Source organism: Protomyctophum bolini (genome assembly GCF_963924005.1).
Source record: "Protomyctophum bolini genome assembly, chromosome: 23".
Classification (NCBI taxonomy): Eukaryota; Metazoa; Chordata; class Actinopteri; order Myctophiformes; family Myctophidae; genus Protomyctophum; species Protomyctophum bolini.
Window position 1 is genome coordinate 10,844,349 of NC_137884.1, and position 14,525 is coordinate 10,858,873.

A 14,525-nucleotide genomic window follows, 5' to 3' on the forward strand; every position below is an offset into this window, starting at 1 on the left:
GTCAAAATAAAATGTATTTATTTATTTTTATCCCATTTTTCACGCAGTGCCAATTGCCTAAACTGTAATCCTGGGCCCTACTCTCCCTCTGCCAACATGGGGAGAGCCCTGAACTGAGCTCATGCTTCCTTCAATGCATGACCTTCAACCATCACTCAGGTGCCCCGGCTGAGGCAGCATAGAGACCAGGATTACTGCATGTTTTTGTGAGGTACCTACCTACCCTAGGCCTAGGAGACACAGGGAGAACATGCAAACTCCACACAGAAAGGCCCTTTCGTCAACCCATCCTAGAGGGTACGGGTGCTGATGACGCGCTGTGGAGGACATGTCATGATGTCAGATCAAAACACTAGTTACTACCAAAGTAAGCTAGAACATCTTCAAAGTAAGCTTTTTTGTGTGTATTGAGCTGATGGCATAAGTACCTTTAGCGTGATGTATGTACTAAACTTTCATTTTGGTCTCTGAATGTTGTATTCTGAATCTGTACATCTAAGCAGCGGTCCCCAACCCATTTTGGCCGTGCACACCGTCTCGTTGTATTTGGCTGAAAATTATACATATTTTAATATGACTATGGCAAATAATCACAGAATGTCACTGCACTGAGAGACCTGCAGCTGCTCTATACATACATCTTCTTACAACAGTGTTTTACAGGATTAACGCCATTAGCCTTTTCACCCCCTCCTAAAGGGCATTCGCGCACCACAAGGGAACCCCTGATCTACAGTATACAGTACATACTGTAGATTTATAGTTCTGTCTTTCCTTTCATATTATGCAAGGTCAGCCCTGAATGTTAGGTTTGTTCACTTCTTCCAGCTGAATATGATAAATGTCAGCGTATTACTTAAATTGTTGACAATACATGTCTTAATTCTCTGAACTCCTACAATGGCAATACTGCCCTCCACTAGAATTAAAATGTAATCAGATGTGTTATGTTCAGGCCATGTGAATGTGACCTGAATGAAGGTTTGTGTGACTGTGGATGTCTTCAAACTGTATCTGAATGCTCACAAAAGAACCATTCGGAGCCTTAGTTGAATCTGTGGACTAATTTTAAACAATTTCCTTGAAAACAGTCAATCACCATTTTGTATTCCATGGATTTTGGCTTGAAACATTACAATATTGCACTCAATGTCCATCACAGTCCATCATGAATCTCACATGGGGCTTAACAATTAAAACCACAGATTTAACTTAATGAAAAGAGAAGAGTAAAGAACTACGTACATAAATTAAAAAACTAAAACAAATCTCTACCAACACTGAATAACAATTCAGAAACTACATTCAAGATAATTGAATCAAATGTGCATGTTCACAGCCATTGAAAAGAAAACCTGTACCATTAAAGTGTCAGTATATTATACCAGCAGTCTAATGGTTTAATAATGTAAAAAATGTATTATTAAAATGTATCATTTAGTGTAGGCTGAACTAAAATACAAGGTCTACTCTCTGTATTTTTGGAGTTCCTCAACACAGACAAATTCAATGCACTGCAGACCAGGATGTGAATAGACTTCCAAAAGCTGTGGTTTTCACATTAACAAGATTATCATAGCTCTGATACGCCTTACCATCTCTGTGGTAATCAAAATGCTGCCTATTCCTATGAACTGATACTTGTATGTCAACTGGTATATGGGGTTTCATTTCATGTAGAAACATATACCTTTTGGGATCCTTGACATGAAAATGTTTTAGAAGCAATGTGAGGACCGATACCGTGAAGATAAGGTATACTATACTGCATTGTGGTGTTCAGACCGGTCAGGATTGTTTTTTACCGTCCGGTATTTAAAATCGGTTGATGCGGTCCTGTTCCATCTGAGACTTGGCCTTCTTCTTGAGAAGTAGGATGTGTTCGGCGAACTCCCGGACGGCCCCCACGCCCCCGGCGCCGTGGCAGCTGTACTTTGCGGCGTTGACCGCTAGCACCGGTGCGTCCCGCGGCACCGCGCTCAAACCTGCCAGGATCAGACACTCTACGTCCGGCTCATCGTTGCCTGTGAAGAAGAAGAGGAGGGAGACGGCACAGGTTAGAAGAAGAGCCACACCAATATGTCTGCCAATATTTCACTTTTTCAGTGAATAATTGTGTGTCCCGATTTTAACCACTCAAGCTGGCATCCCTATTGTGGGAATGCCGTCAAATGTGAGAATTCCTAAGGTTTTCTAAAATAGTAGAACTACAATGTTTTTAATAGAGCTTACGTAAGCTTACGTAAGTTAAAAAGATACAGTCCAGTTTGTTATTTTTTTAAGGTTAGAAGTTAAATGTTCTAAAATCGTCCTAGCTCTAATGTATTGAGGTAGCAGCCTGCTGGATGAGCTGATAAACAGCTCTTACTCATATAAACATCTATATTTAACAACTTGCTTTACCCACACAAGCCACCTTCTTCAAGTCGAGCCCTAATATAATATAATAATAAAATAATACTTCTAAAACGGGTAGTCCCAATACCACCCCTTCAATCACTTTATATCATTCGCAGGTGATTCCACATCTCTGTAGCTGTACTGGGGAAGGGGAGCGCTTGATTGCTTTACAAACACATGCAGTGCGGGCGTGTAAGCACCCGGCTCATACGACTGAATGTGTGTCTCCAAGCAGCCCCATAAAGACATCAAGCGCTATTCTCCCGTCACATAGGCTACTTGCCGAGCAAAACAAGGAAGTGATGTGGCTCACTCTAGTGGAGCAAAGCGTAGCTACTTTTAATCGTTTTATTAGGTTAATATTGCTATATGTTTGTAACCATTTTAGAAAAGCAATAAGCCACTTGAGGCCCCAGCTTACCGGGTATTTTACACTGGCTGGGGGGTATAAGCCTACGCCCCCAGCCATTGTAAAATACCCGGTAACCTGAGACCTCTCGTGGCTTATTGCTTAAATAATTCACATAAACATTTAATAACTGTTTTACCCATATAAGCCACCTCCTTCCAGTCCAGGCCTCTCTCCTCCAGCATGCCTTTCATGTCCCCCAGCAGCTCCACCCCAGTCTGCCTGACCTGGCAGCCCGTTCTCTTGGCCACTGTGTCACACAATGCCTTGCTCATGGGGTCTTCGCTGGAGTTCAACAGCACCACCTGGTGGGGGGTAAAGAGTAACAACCGTAAGAAAATTTAAAGGAATTATAATCAACGCTTTCTCTCTATTTTACATGGTTTGCGTCAAAGTCAAAATGTCACAAACGTGTCACACTGCAACGCGTTACAGAGCTTTTTTTTAGGTAGGGTGACCAGACCGGGATTTCCCTGATTTCAAGCTGCGTGTCCCTACAAATCCCTCTAAAATAATAATATGCCTGTTTTCAACATTTACTACAAAATTGTCTCGGTTATATCGCCAGAATTACAATAATAAAAGTAGTTTTCAGTGGTTGCATAGATATTTATCGTGTTCTTGTCATGTAAACATGCTCACCTAACCAATCAGAAAACATGAACTAATGCATTGCATGTCTAAATCCAACCCTGAGGCTGATGTCAATCAGTCATTGCCTGTATGCAACCCCTATGCCGAATGGGCGCACGTGTGCCGAATGCACGACAAACATGCTCTTTGATTTAAGGGTCCCGATTTGAAATTTGATGGGGCTGAATATATGGTCTCCCTAGCTTTAGGGCTGTAACAGAGAGAGAGAAAATTGTGCCAAAAAGTGGTGAAGTGGTCCTTTAACAATGGCCTGTTGCGTTTCAGTAAGATTGGCCTGGGCCAAGGATAGCAGGGGGGGGGGGGGGGGAGTGATGTGCAGTTGCTAATTTATGTTGTATGGTAAAGTTATTGCAGTTATTATATTGTGTAGTAATTCATGGAGACTTTTAATATACTTTTAATTACTTGTGGATATTGATGTATTTAATGTGCTCCTTATTGTGCTATTTATTGAATGCTAGATTTAGAATGCACCCTTCTAATGGTATAGTCCAGGCTGGCTCATTAACTCAGCTGAGCATAAAAGGCTGACAACTTGCCAGTTGACAGAGGTGTGTGTGGAGGGGAAGACCTACATGATGTGCTTGTCCTGTTTTGTATGTTCAATGGTGAAGTATACACCTTTTGGTTGCAACCTATGATTTGGCTCTTAGTCAGGGGATATTAATACAATCTGGGAATACATTTCTTACTGAGACTTTTCTTCACCAATGTGTTCGTAAGGGCGTCTCTACTAACATATCCCACCACCCTAGGGGAATTTTTACAGCTGCTGAAAGTAATATAGGGCGCCATATGGCAAAATGTTCTAAATTTCATTATGCTTTATGATTCTGAATCCATTCCAAGCATTAGATTTGCACAAAGAACACTCCTTGGGCTAAATTCGACCTGACCTCACATCACATTTGTGATGACGGCTATGGTCGTTTTTAGTCCAAGGAGTGTTTTTTTGTGCAAAACTAATGCTTGGAATGGATTTAGAACCCCCTAGTGACTAGTGAGACATGTCACATGCTAATTAAAGCATAATGAAATTTAGAACATTTTGCCTTATTGGTTGTTGATGGTACCCAAACTTTCAGCAGCTGTTAAAAATTCCCCTAGGGTGGTTGAATAGAAACCAATGTGGGATATGTTAGTAGACACCTTTCTTGGTAAGAAATTTGTTCACAGATTTATTCTGATAATATTCCCTAACTATCTGTACTGTTTCCAGTCGCAAGACGGTCATCCTAACGAGGGCTAAAGTCAAAATGGTAACAAAATAATCCTTTCTTTTTTAATTATTGTTTAATTATTATACCTCCACTCCTTCTCTGTTGAGCATGCGTAAGCCCATGGTGTCTCTGGTGTTGATGGAGATCATTTCCTCTCCGGACGCAGACAAAATCATCTGGCCGTCTGTCAGACAGCCAGACACCTTACACAACAACAGACGCACCACCTCGGGCTTGTCTCGCCCAAAGTAACCGTACCTGGAGAGGGAGAGAGAGAGAGATGTGACACGTGACGTAACATGACATGTTCTGAGCTTTGTAATCATCTCTAAACACAAAACTTAAAATAGGAGTCCACTGCTAAATAGCCTACATATAAATTAGGGCGGCCTTGACATGAACATGTATGAGAACCAAATTAGCCTACATATAAATTGACATACAAATGTATGAGAACCACTCGCATAAGTTACGTTTAGGTTGTCTCCCATTAATGTGTATGTGCGGTTAGTCTTCCCCACCTGAGGACCCTCTGTTCGGCTACAGGCCAGTCGATGTCCACGTCGATGTCCACACTGTACTCTGGCAGCATCTCATAGTAGGAGACCTTACCGCCCTGCAGACACGGTAATGAACGGGGGAGAGCGGAAGACAACAGACTGTTGAATAAACACACCAACATCTATGTGCTATATTCAACACTTCTAATAGCAGACAAACAAGCGTGAAAACCATCTACACCGCAGGTATAATACCACTGTTGTTCCAAATAGAGATGGGGCGATTCAATGACAATTCAAGTCAGTCACCTGCAGTGCTCCTTGGTTCAGTACGAGGTCTTTGGTGGCGAAGTAGAAGGATCCATTCTCACACAGTTCCCCATCCCAGTCTTGGCGCCGGGGTCTTTTGGCAGGGTTTATATTCAGTGGCTTGGTCGTCTCTCCAGCTATAGGGACAACAGCGAGGATACATCGTAAGGTTACACATAACACAAATAACTGCTTTAAATAGGTCTATTTCAGAATTAAATAGGGGAAATTTTATTATCAGCAAACACTTAAGCGAAAAGCACTATAATGATGACAGCTTTCCTTCGTGTTGCAGCTGTTCCGGCCCTCTAATTACTGTCATGCCCAGGGGGAACAGGTTTATACACTTTGAAGAACAACACTGCATGCACGTGCATACACACATACACACACACACACATACACACACACACACACACATACACACACACACACACACACACAGCCCAAAGCCATGGATTTTTGCAACCCTAACTTACACCCAGGTTGAATAGAAGTCTTATGTCTATATAAACTGTGACATACATACTGGGAACTACTATTCAAACAAATATCAAGATTTATGCTAATTAAATGGAACCGGGTTAATTCTGTCGACGGAGGTTTCCCTGGGGAATGCCCAAGTTCTGCTTTGGCCTTACTGACTCTGGCCTCGTCCAAAAATAAATTCATTTCCAGGACCCCCAGTTTGATATGGATCAGTCCACGAACGACAATTTGATTCCTTTTATTTAGTTCTGCGAGTGTGGACACACACCCTTATGTGACTAATTATCTTTTGAGGGTCTCTCTCCCCAAACACATTGTTAAATCACTTTACACTAAACTGGCTGATGACTGCTAACATACACTCACCCCAAAACACGGGGCACTCAGTTTACACACACACACACACACACACACACACACACGCACACACACACTGGAAATAGGCTCACTTATCTCCTTTTGTGCTTCATCCTTTTAACAGATACGTACAAATATATACTTGACTGTGTTCTTGTCAATTAAAACGTCAATCAAGAATGAAGTGTGTACGTACATCCTTTCTTGACCTCCTGCCAGCGGAACTGGTGTCGCCGGACCACAGCGAACACGGAGTCACATCCCTGCATGGTGATCATCTCCACAGCCTCCTTCACATGGAACGGATGGAGGCACGGAGCCGTCGCCTGGATGTTACAGATCACATCCACCTCTGGAGAGACAAAATGGTAAGAAATCATTCTCCTCATAAGTTTGAGATAAAGAATGATGCATGATGCATCATCATTGAATTGAAGTACATGGGGAAAAAGCTAATAAGTTGATCAAGGTCGTTGGTCGGAAATCACTGTAGCTGCTTCTCAAGACGTGCAGCTTCATCACTCTTAGCCATTTAATCATACGTATTCCAACATGGTGTGATAGTCAACTACCTTGCCATATGAACCCATAGTGTCTCTATTCCGATGAGAACATTTGGCGAAAATTGCCGATCTAACAAGCTGTGAACTTGTACATCTGCTATTTTCGCCAAAGACATCTGATGTAGAGGGGAAAAAAGGGGAACTAGTGGACCCCCTCGGTCAACAAAGTATATGGATGAAATGATAACTTAAGCTCAATTTATACTCCATTGCACAATGCTGTCACTTGCTGGGGAAAAAATAACATATCTAACAACACGTCACAGAGCTAAATCTAAATCGGGCATGGTACATGATGGGAAGCTTGGTCAGTAACAGGTCATGGAATACAGGGTTGAATAAGTGAGTCACTGCTTGTATGCACAGCAGACTGGGGCACAATGAACCAGCCTGGCCACCAACCTACAAGTCAACACATGATGTCACTACAGCAAACAAACTCTCCACGTCACAGACGGAGCGTTTATATCCTGGTGAGAGTTTAGGAAATAAAGATAGGACTGATAGAAGATAGCAGGTTTTATGATGTTTTTTCTTAAACGTCCCAGTGCTATTTATGTGTAAGAGGGCAATACTAAAATTATACTGCTATCAGGAAAATATTTTAGCTGCGATGATCTTTCAGATATTTGGAGGGAACATCTATACAATTCAGGAATTCAGCAGACACTCTTATCTATAACAAGTTGAACAACTTACAAAGTACAAGATCAGAGTAAGCGACATGAAACCTAGTTTGTTAACTAATGACAGAACTATGCACAAAAACAAATTTCGTGCACCCCCTGTTACATCCTGACCTAGCTGACGCACCCCCCAGTCTCCTTGCATTTGGCCGAAAATGATACATTTTTATGTGATTATGGCAAATAATCACAGAATGTCACTGCACTGAGAGACATGCAGCTGCTGTGTATACTCCCGCAGCTGCTCTATACATCTCCTTACAACAGTGTTTTACCAGATTGTGCACGCAGTTTGGGAACCCCTGATAACATCTGTCAACAACTGGTTGCCACAAGGTTAGCCTCGGAAAACCAGGCGTTTTATTTACCACAAGGTGGTCATCTTCTATAGCACTGTTGATCAGAACTTTGAGAAAACACAAACTCATGTGTGTGAAAGGGAACACACAACCTTCACGGTAACATGGCGTGTTCAGTATTTTCTGCACGGTGCTTGCTTGCTGAATGCTGTGAAAAGAAGCTGTCCTGTTCAGTTCCTTCAACTTCCTTTTTCTCAGAATTCTTTTCTTATTCCTTACATATTCTGCAGGCCCAAAGAGACCTGGAGAAGATCAGTGGAGAGAGAAATGAAGGAGTTGGGGTGGACCTGTGGCCAACTGCAACATTGGGCAGAAGACAGACTGCATTGGCGTTCGTTGGTGAAGACCTTATGTGCTACCTAGCACGAAGAGGATTAAGTAAGTAACATATTCTGCGTGGAAATGGTTTGGTCTTTTGTCCCCCTCTTGGCGCCGCAATGCTGTTGTCTCATTATGCTCTTGTTTTAGCTGTGATGGTATAGCAGCAGGTAACACCCAGACCATTAACATGCTTCCCAGGGTCATTCCTATGCTAATTTGCACTGTGCTGCTCCCCAGGTGGCATTCAAATTCAAACCAGCAAGCCTGCGTGGAATTGGATCATGGCCAATATGAATGGTTGTTTTTGCCTGGGATTTCAAAATTGTTCCGCCATTGACCAAAAAAATCATCCCAAACAAATGGCTCCCCATAAATGGTACTTTTATATAGCGCTTTCATCCAAAGTGTTTTATAGATTGTGCATTCACCCAATCAACCAGTGTACAAATGGTAGGCCTACCAAATGCTCACATCATATACAAGCATACATTATTCACCTTGGCACATACAGTACAGAGTAGACAGTGCTCCTACATATATACATATTCTGTTGGACTGTCTTTTATTCATCATAATGCCTGTTACTTCTCAGCCAGGGCTAACCTTTACACATGTGTCAATGTCAATAATATTGACATTGTCCGTACATTGTTACTTTGTTCTCTCATATTTATTGTATTGTATATTTATGCACAGATTTTGTCAACATTTATTCTTCTACATGTGTTCATATAATACTGTGTAATAATTTGTATAGAAACACTTTTTTTTCTCTTAATTTAACTGACATATAGTACTTTCTAAACGCCTCCTGACCTGAAAAACTTGTTATGTTGCTATATATACTGTACATAACAACCAGAACCCCAAAATGGGTTCCCCTCTTGAGGGGTAAAAAACCCCAAAGGGGGTTCCCGTCATAAATGGGTAAAGGTATAGTTCAACTGCTATTACATCTGTAATTAGATTTCAATAAGGCATAACTTGACATGACCACAGTCAGTGTGGCACTCGTCTTATGTTGCTCAAAATAACTGCTCAATAACTTGCTCATGTTTGCTCAGAAAGGATGCCAATTTAAGAGAGGGTTACTGGCACACATTATTTTCAAATAGGGGACTCTGCGGCCAAATACATGGGAACCACATGATAGCGTGCATGTGTGCATGCATGAGCGTGTGCACATACCTGGATTGAGCCTGACAAACTCCTGAATGGTCTCCAGTGAAGTGGATGAATCTCTGGATACTCCAGGGCTCCTGCGGTGAACCTTGGCCCCCCAGGCTTTGGCTACCTTCTCTATCTCATCGTGGTCCGTTGACACCCACACACTAGGACAAGACATTATTTTTAATTAATTCATATCTAGCAATGCTATTAAGTATATGACAACATTACAGTTAAAAGTTAAGCACAGAGTACATTGGGTCCCGTAACGATGCAGTGATTATGAGAGAAGGTTAAAACACAGGTTTAAAGCTCCCAAACACTAATTAATAACATTGTTTTGTGGGGGTGACTATATGTTTATATTTTGCTTTCACAACATATTGACAGTATGCATTATCTACATTTTACAACCTGGAAAACCTCCCCAAAGGCTGGACCTAATTGGTGCTCTGAGTATGTTCAAATTATCCCCACATAACATACATTTACATACAGTATAATCATGGAACAGCCAATAATGGAAGTTTTTACAGCGTGGCTGGCTGAGTGACCCTAACCTCTTCGATTTTAAGGAACATTATTTAAGCCACAGGCCCCCAAAATTGATACCATTTTCTCATCTCTGTCTCATCTTCACAGTAAAATCCTCAGTGTTAATTTAACTGTGAGAGTATACAAAATGGACCAATTTAATAGTTACATTTATTAGACACTCTCACAAGTTACAGACCTCTGAGAACCACTTCTCTGTGGGACTTCATCCAAAATTAATATATTATTATATATATTATATATATATATATATATATATATATATATATATATATATAAAATATTTAATGGATCACTTCCTGGAATCCAAAATAGGGTGTGGGCTCATGAATGAAACATTGTTGTGGCTTAAAAGTAACCCCCGCACATCATGTCACAAACTTACAATGCAATCAATAATGTAATATTAATGTAGGCAATTCAGTAAGTTGTTACTAACCTGTCGAACATGTTGGAGTCTACAGCAGCCCTCAGCACCCATCCTATGAGGGGGACACCAGCCAGCATCTTGATGTTCTTCAGGGGAATGCCCTTGCTTCCCCCCCTGGCCAGCACCAGGGCAGCGATGTGCTTCTTACCGTTGTGTCCGTCTTTAGCGTGTTTCTTCTGGGACTGGGAGGGGGAGAGCACCCCGTCCTTCTCCGGGACTCCCTCCATGCACGGATGGGTGCGTTTCCTAGCAGCCATACTGCCTGTTCGCTGCTGTTACCAACCTCACAACACCGTTATAAACAGATAGTTACCAGAGCAGGCTGGTTAACTATAAATGACTACCGGTATACTACTACTAATAACAACCTATAAACGGATCTATCCATGCAACATTGTCCGGAGGTTTAATGCGTGCATTACATTCTTTACTTTCTATATCGAAAGAATAAATGCAGCAGGAAGAAAGAAAACCACAAGCCAGGCAGCCGCTGTACTACGTGTACGTGACGGTGTCCGTGTCCCGTAATGATCGGTGTAGCTGCGCAAAACGTTTATTTTTATGGGGCGTTTCCGAAGAGCGTCGCTCTAGCTCTCTGCTCAGCATCTTGGATGGGGTGGTGTGGGAGGGGAGGGCATGGCAGCCGGTTGGGGAGATCAAATCAAATCAAACTTCATTTCTAGAGCACACTTACAAAGAACAAAAGGTCAACCAAAGTGCTGTACTGTACTGTACTGTACTGTACTGTACTGTACTGTACTGTACTGTACTGTACTGTACTGTACTGTACTGTACTGTACTGTACTGTACTGTGCCACAACGCATGTGACCCGGCACGTTGTGGCCAGTGGTTCAACACTACCTTATCCTACCATAGAGAATGCATGGGAAAGCGTCCGTTTAGAGTGCAGGTCCTATCAACGTCGTATGGACGTCGTATGGACGTCTTTTTGCAACGGACTGTGAGTCTCGGGGTCGTATCCTGAGTTTGACTGTCAGGTCGTATCGACGACGTTGTACGGACGTCGTATGGACGTCTGGCTGGGACGGCGACCTGGGTTGGTGGTTACAGAGAGGTCTTTTTGACGTCGTATGGACGTCCTGTTGGTTATGTGCTCAGGACGTCGTATATGTACGTTTTGGGGGTGGTGTTTACAGAGAGGTCTGTGGGACGTCGTATGGACGTCGTATGGACGTCCCGTTGGTTATATGCTCAGTGAGGCAGAGAGATAAAAGATGTCTTGTGCAACTTGAATTATAGATTTTTGTTTTTAATGAAAATTAATGTTTGTGATGCTAAAAATAAGGCACAGGTGTGGTGACAAAATCCAGGCCTGACATTTTAAATCAACACCAATACAAAACAAGAGTTATAAAGAATTATTTGTTGATTTGGATGGAGAAATTATCTAAAAGCTCAAAACGTGTTGTATTTTGTGTTGTACCTTTTTTGTGCACATTTTGGAAAAAAAATTAAACATTTTAATACTATTATATTATTATATAATACATAATATATATAATAGTATATAATATATATATATATATTATACCTATATATTTCTAGATCCGGGACCATGGCCAAATACATTCTTTGGTTTTTTTGGGGGGGGGGCACACTGATTTACATGATGTAGGCTAAGTAGGCTACTAACCTGAACTAGACAGCAGGCCACTTGAATGGTTAGCAAAGCAAAGCTGCTATGATTAAAATGGAAAAGTATTCAATAAAATAGTCCATTCGTCAAAAACAGGACTTCCCATTTTATGTGGTCTTGTGATAGCATCTAATAACCACAAGATGGTGCCAACTGCCATATATTCAAGTATGGATGCTTGGTACGGTAGTAAACGTCAACATTATTCAAGAAACCTGTACCTGTGCAGGGTACATTTATTGGGATGTACTTTTAGGCTGCTTACCAATGAGTATGACCATCCAGTATACAAGTCCAAAGACATTGCATGTTTCAATAGATTGAAATGACAAAATCCCCCCCCCCTCCCCATACCTTACTATTGGATAGGCAACATTACTGCAAACTTAGAAATGCAGTGACAAAATTGAATAATAATAAAAAGAAGGAATACTTTGTGCTTAAAATGAATGATGCTAAAAATTATAAAAAGATGCTGTGGAAAACGCTGAATAATATAATGGGGAGGAATCCAAACTTGTATAACTCTTTTATAGAAACAGACAGGTCATTTATCACAAAGCCATATGAAATAGCCAATTATTTTAATAATTACTTTATAAACAAGGTGGATAAACTGAGGAATGACATGTGTACAAATACAATAAGCAACAATGGGTCAAATAACAACATCACAAATTGTATAATGAGAGGAAAGGAATGTATGTTTGGATTTCACCAGGTTGTGGAGGGAAATATTGAAAAAATGCTGTTACATCTATCGGATGACAAACCTTCAGGTACAGATAATCTTGACTGCAACACACACTCACACTCACACTCTATATATATAATAGCCTAAAAACTAGCTGACCGAGCCTTTATATAGTCCCGAGCTACCGTCCCAAATCAATGGGTTACTTAAGTTGAAACATTTAAATAATCACTTTTAAACCTCACTTTTATGCCTTTATAATTTTAATTTGCTTTAAATATTCAAAAATGTTGAAAATAATATGATGTGGCTTTGATGGTTGATGACAAAGTACAAAGTTTTTGTTGGGGCATTGAAATCTCCTGAGTGTATCAGGTAACCCAGTGGTTCCCAAAGTGGGGTCCGGGGTACAAATGAAAACCAAATGGACGCTAACGGTGACGGGTCCATTTGTACATTCACAGAGTTAAATTAATATTGATTTTTACAATATAATTTGGGGGTCGCAGAGATAGAAATGCCATTAAATGGGGCGGGGGTCCATAGTCTAATCCAGGGGTTCCCAAACTTTTTTGGACCAGGTACCCCTTTTGGGGTAGATATTTTTCCAGGTACCCCCTCATCCTCGCAACACGGATAACAAATAAATGTATACGTCTAAATGTAGACATTTAAATGTAGACGTCTAAATGTAGACGTCTAAATGTATACAGACGTCTAAATGTAGGCGTCTAAATGTAGACGTCTAAATGTGTACGTCTAAATGTAGACGCTAAATGTGTACGTCTTCTCTTATGGGGGTCCCTGGCATATCTTTTCAAATGGGGGTCCACGGGCTAAGTAGTGTCAATTTGGGGGTCCTTGACATGAAAAAGTTTGGGAACCACTGCTTTAAACACTTTAGCACTTTATGAACATGAACAAAATAGATGGGTCCCCCCTGGAACTCCCTCAGGTACCCCTGGGGTTCCCCGGACCCCACTTTGGGAACCACTCTAATCACTCTAATCATCTAATGCATGTCAAACAATCAGCCGGTCCCTGGCATATCTTTTCTAATGGGGCTAATTAGTGTCATTTTTTTGGGGTCCTTGCATGAAAATGTTGGGTGGCATGATCTATTCATTGTATATATTTTTTTAACAAGTAAATCAGTCTCCGTAGAGACCGTCAAAAATTGCCAAGGCCGACTATATTTCAAGTCGTCCCGGGCGGGGTATTGGGTAAAGTTTTCAACTAGCAATAATCGCGCCTCGGATAGACCTCATAGGCTACGATACTGCCACTGCGCAAAGCTGGCGCGATGAGCGCCCCGGCCGGCCTACCTGACTGCAGAGCAATGACAAATCATTAACGGTGCAAAGAAACCCTAAAAAAAACAAAACGTTTATACACATATACCGTGTGGTTATGGATTATGATACGAAATCTTTCTATGATGTAATTTCTATGTGTTTCATAACCCCTAACACCTTTTTATTTGTGAGTTATTGTGGTCTATTTTCTCTACGCAGCACGCCGCAGTGCATCATGGGATGTGTACACGTGACCACTGCTGGCGTATCTCATTTGTTCTTCATCGTACGATGGTGTGGCGCGCCGGAACACAGCAGATATATAAGCCCTCAACACCTCGCGGATGTGACGTGCTTTTGGCTTGTATATCTGCTATCTATGGTCCTTGGGTGGAAAATGGGCATTTTAGAACCTCTTCGGCCACCGTTGTTTAAACTTGTTGTAGGACGGAACCGGAA

The 14,525-nt window shown here is 41.5% G+C and overlaps 1 protein-coding gene across 1 annotated transcript; it reads right to left on the bottom strand.

Moving 5' to 3' along the window:
* Positions 1-1,032: 1,032 nt before the first annotated feature.
* cmasa (cytidine monophosphate N-acetylneuraminic acid synthetase a) lies at positions 1,033-10,901 on the bottom strand. The gene is made up of 8 exons (XM_080757246.1): positions 10,429-10,901; positions 9,456-9,598; positions 6,535-6,690; positions 5,493-5,629; positions 5,205-5,299; positions 4,770-4,941; positions 2,949-3,114; positions 1,033-2,024 (listed from the first exon to the last, which is right to left on the bottom strand). Exons 1-8 carry the CDS (start codon positions 10,674-10,676, stop codon positions 1,816-1,818), a joined length of 1,326 nt encoding a protein of 441 aa, XP_080613372.1. The 5' UTR covers positions 10,677-10,901; the 3' UTR covers positions 1,033-1,815.
* Between the last annotated feature and the right edge of the window lie 3,624 nt (positions 10,902-14,525).

What these genes read in the sequence shown, in the direction of transcription:
- cmasa (XM_080757246.1), bottom strand. Translation starts at nt 10,676, where the DNA reads ATGGCTGCTAGGAAACGCACCCATCCGTGCATGGAGGGAGTCCCGGAG. An exon ending in GTTTGTCAGGCTCAATCCAG is followed by an intron (nt 6,691 to 9,455) that starts GTATGTGCACAC and finishes TTGTCTCTCCAG; the next exon opens with AGGTGGATGTGATCTGTAAC. An exon ending in TGAACCAAGGAGCACTGCAG is followed by an intron (nt 5,300 to 5,492) that starts GTGACTGACTTG and finishes CCGTGTCTGCAG; the next exon opens with GGCGGTAAGGTCTCCTACTA.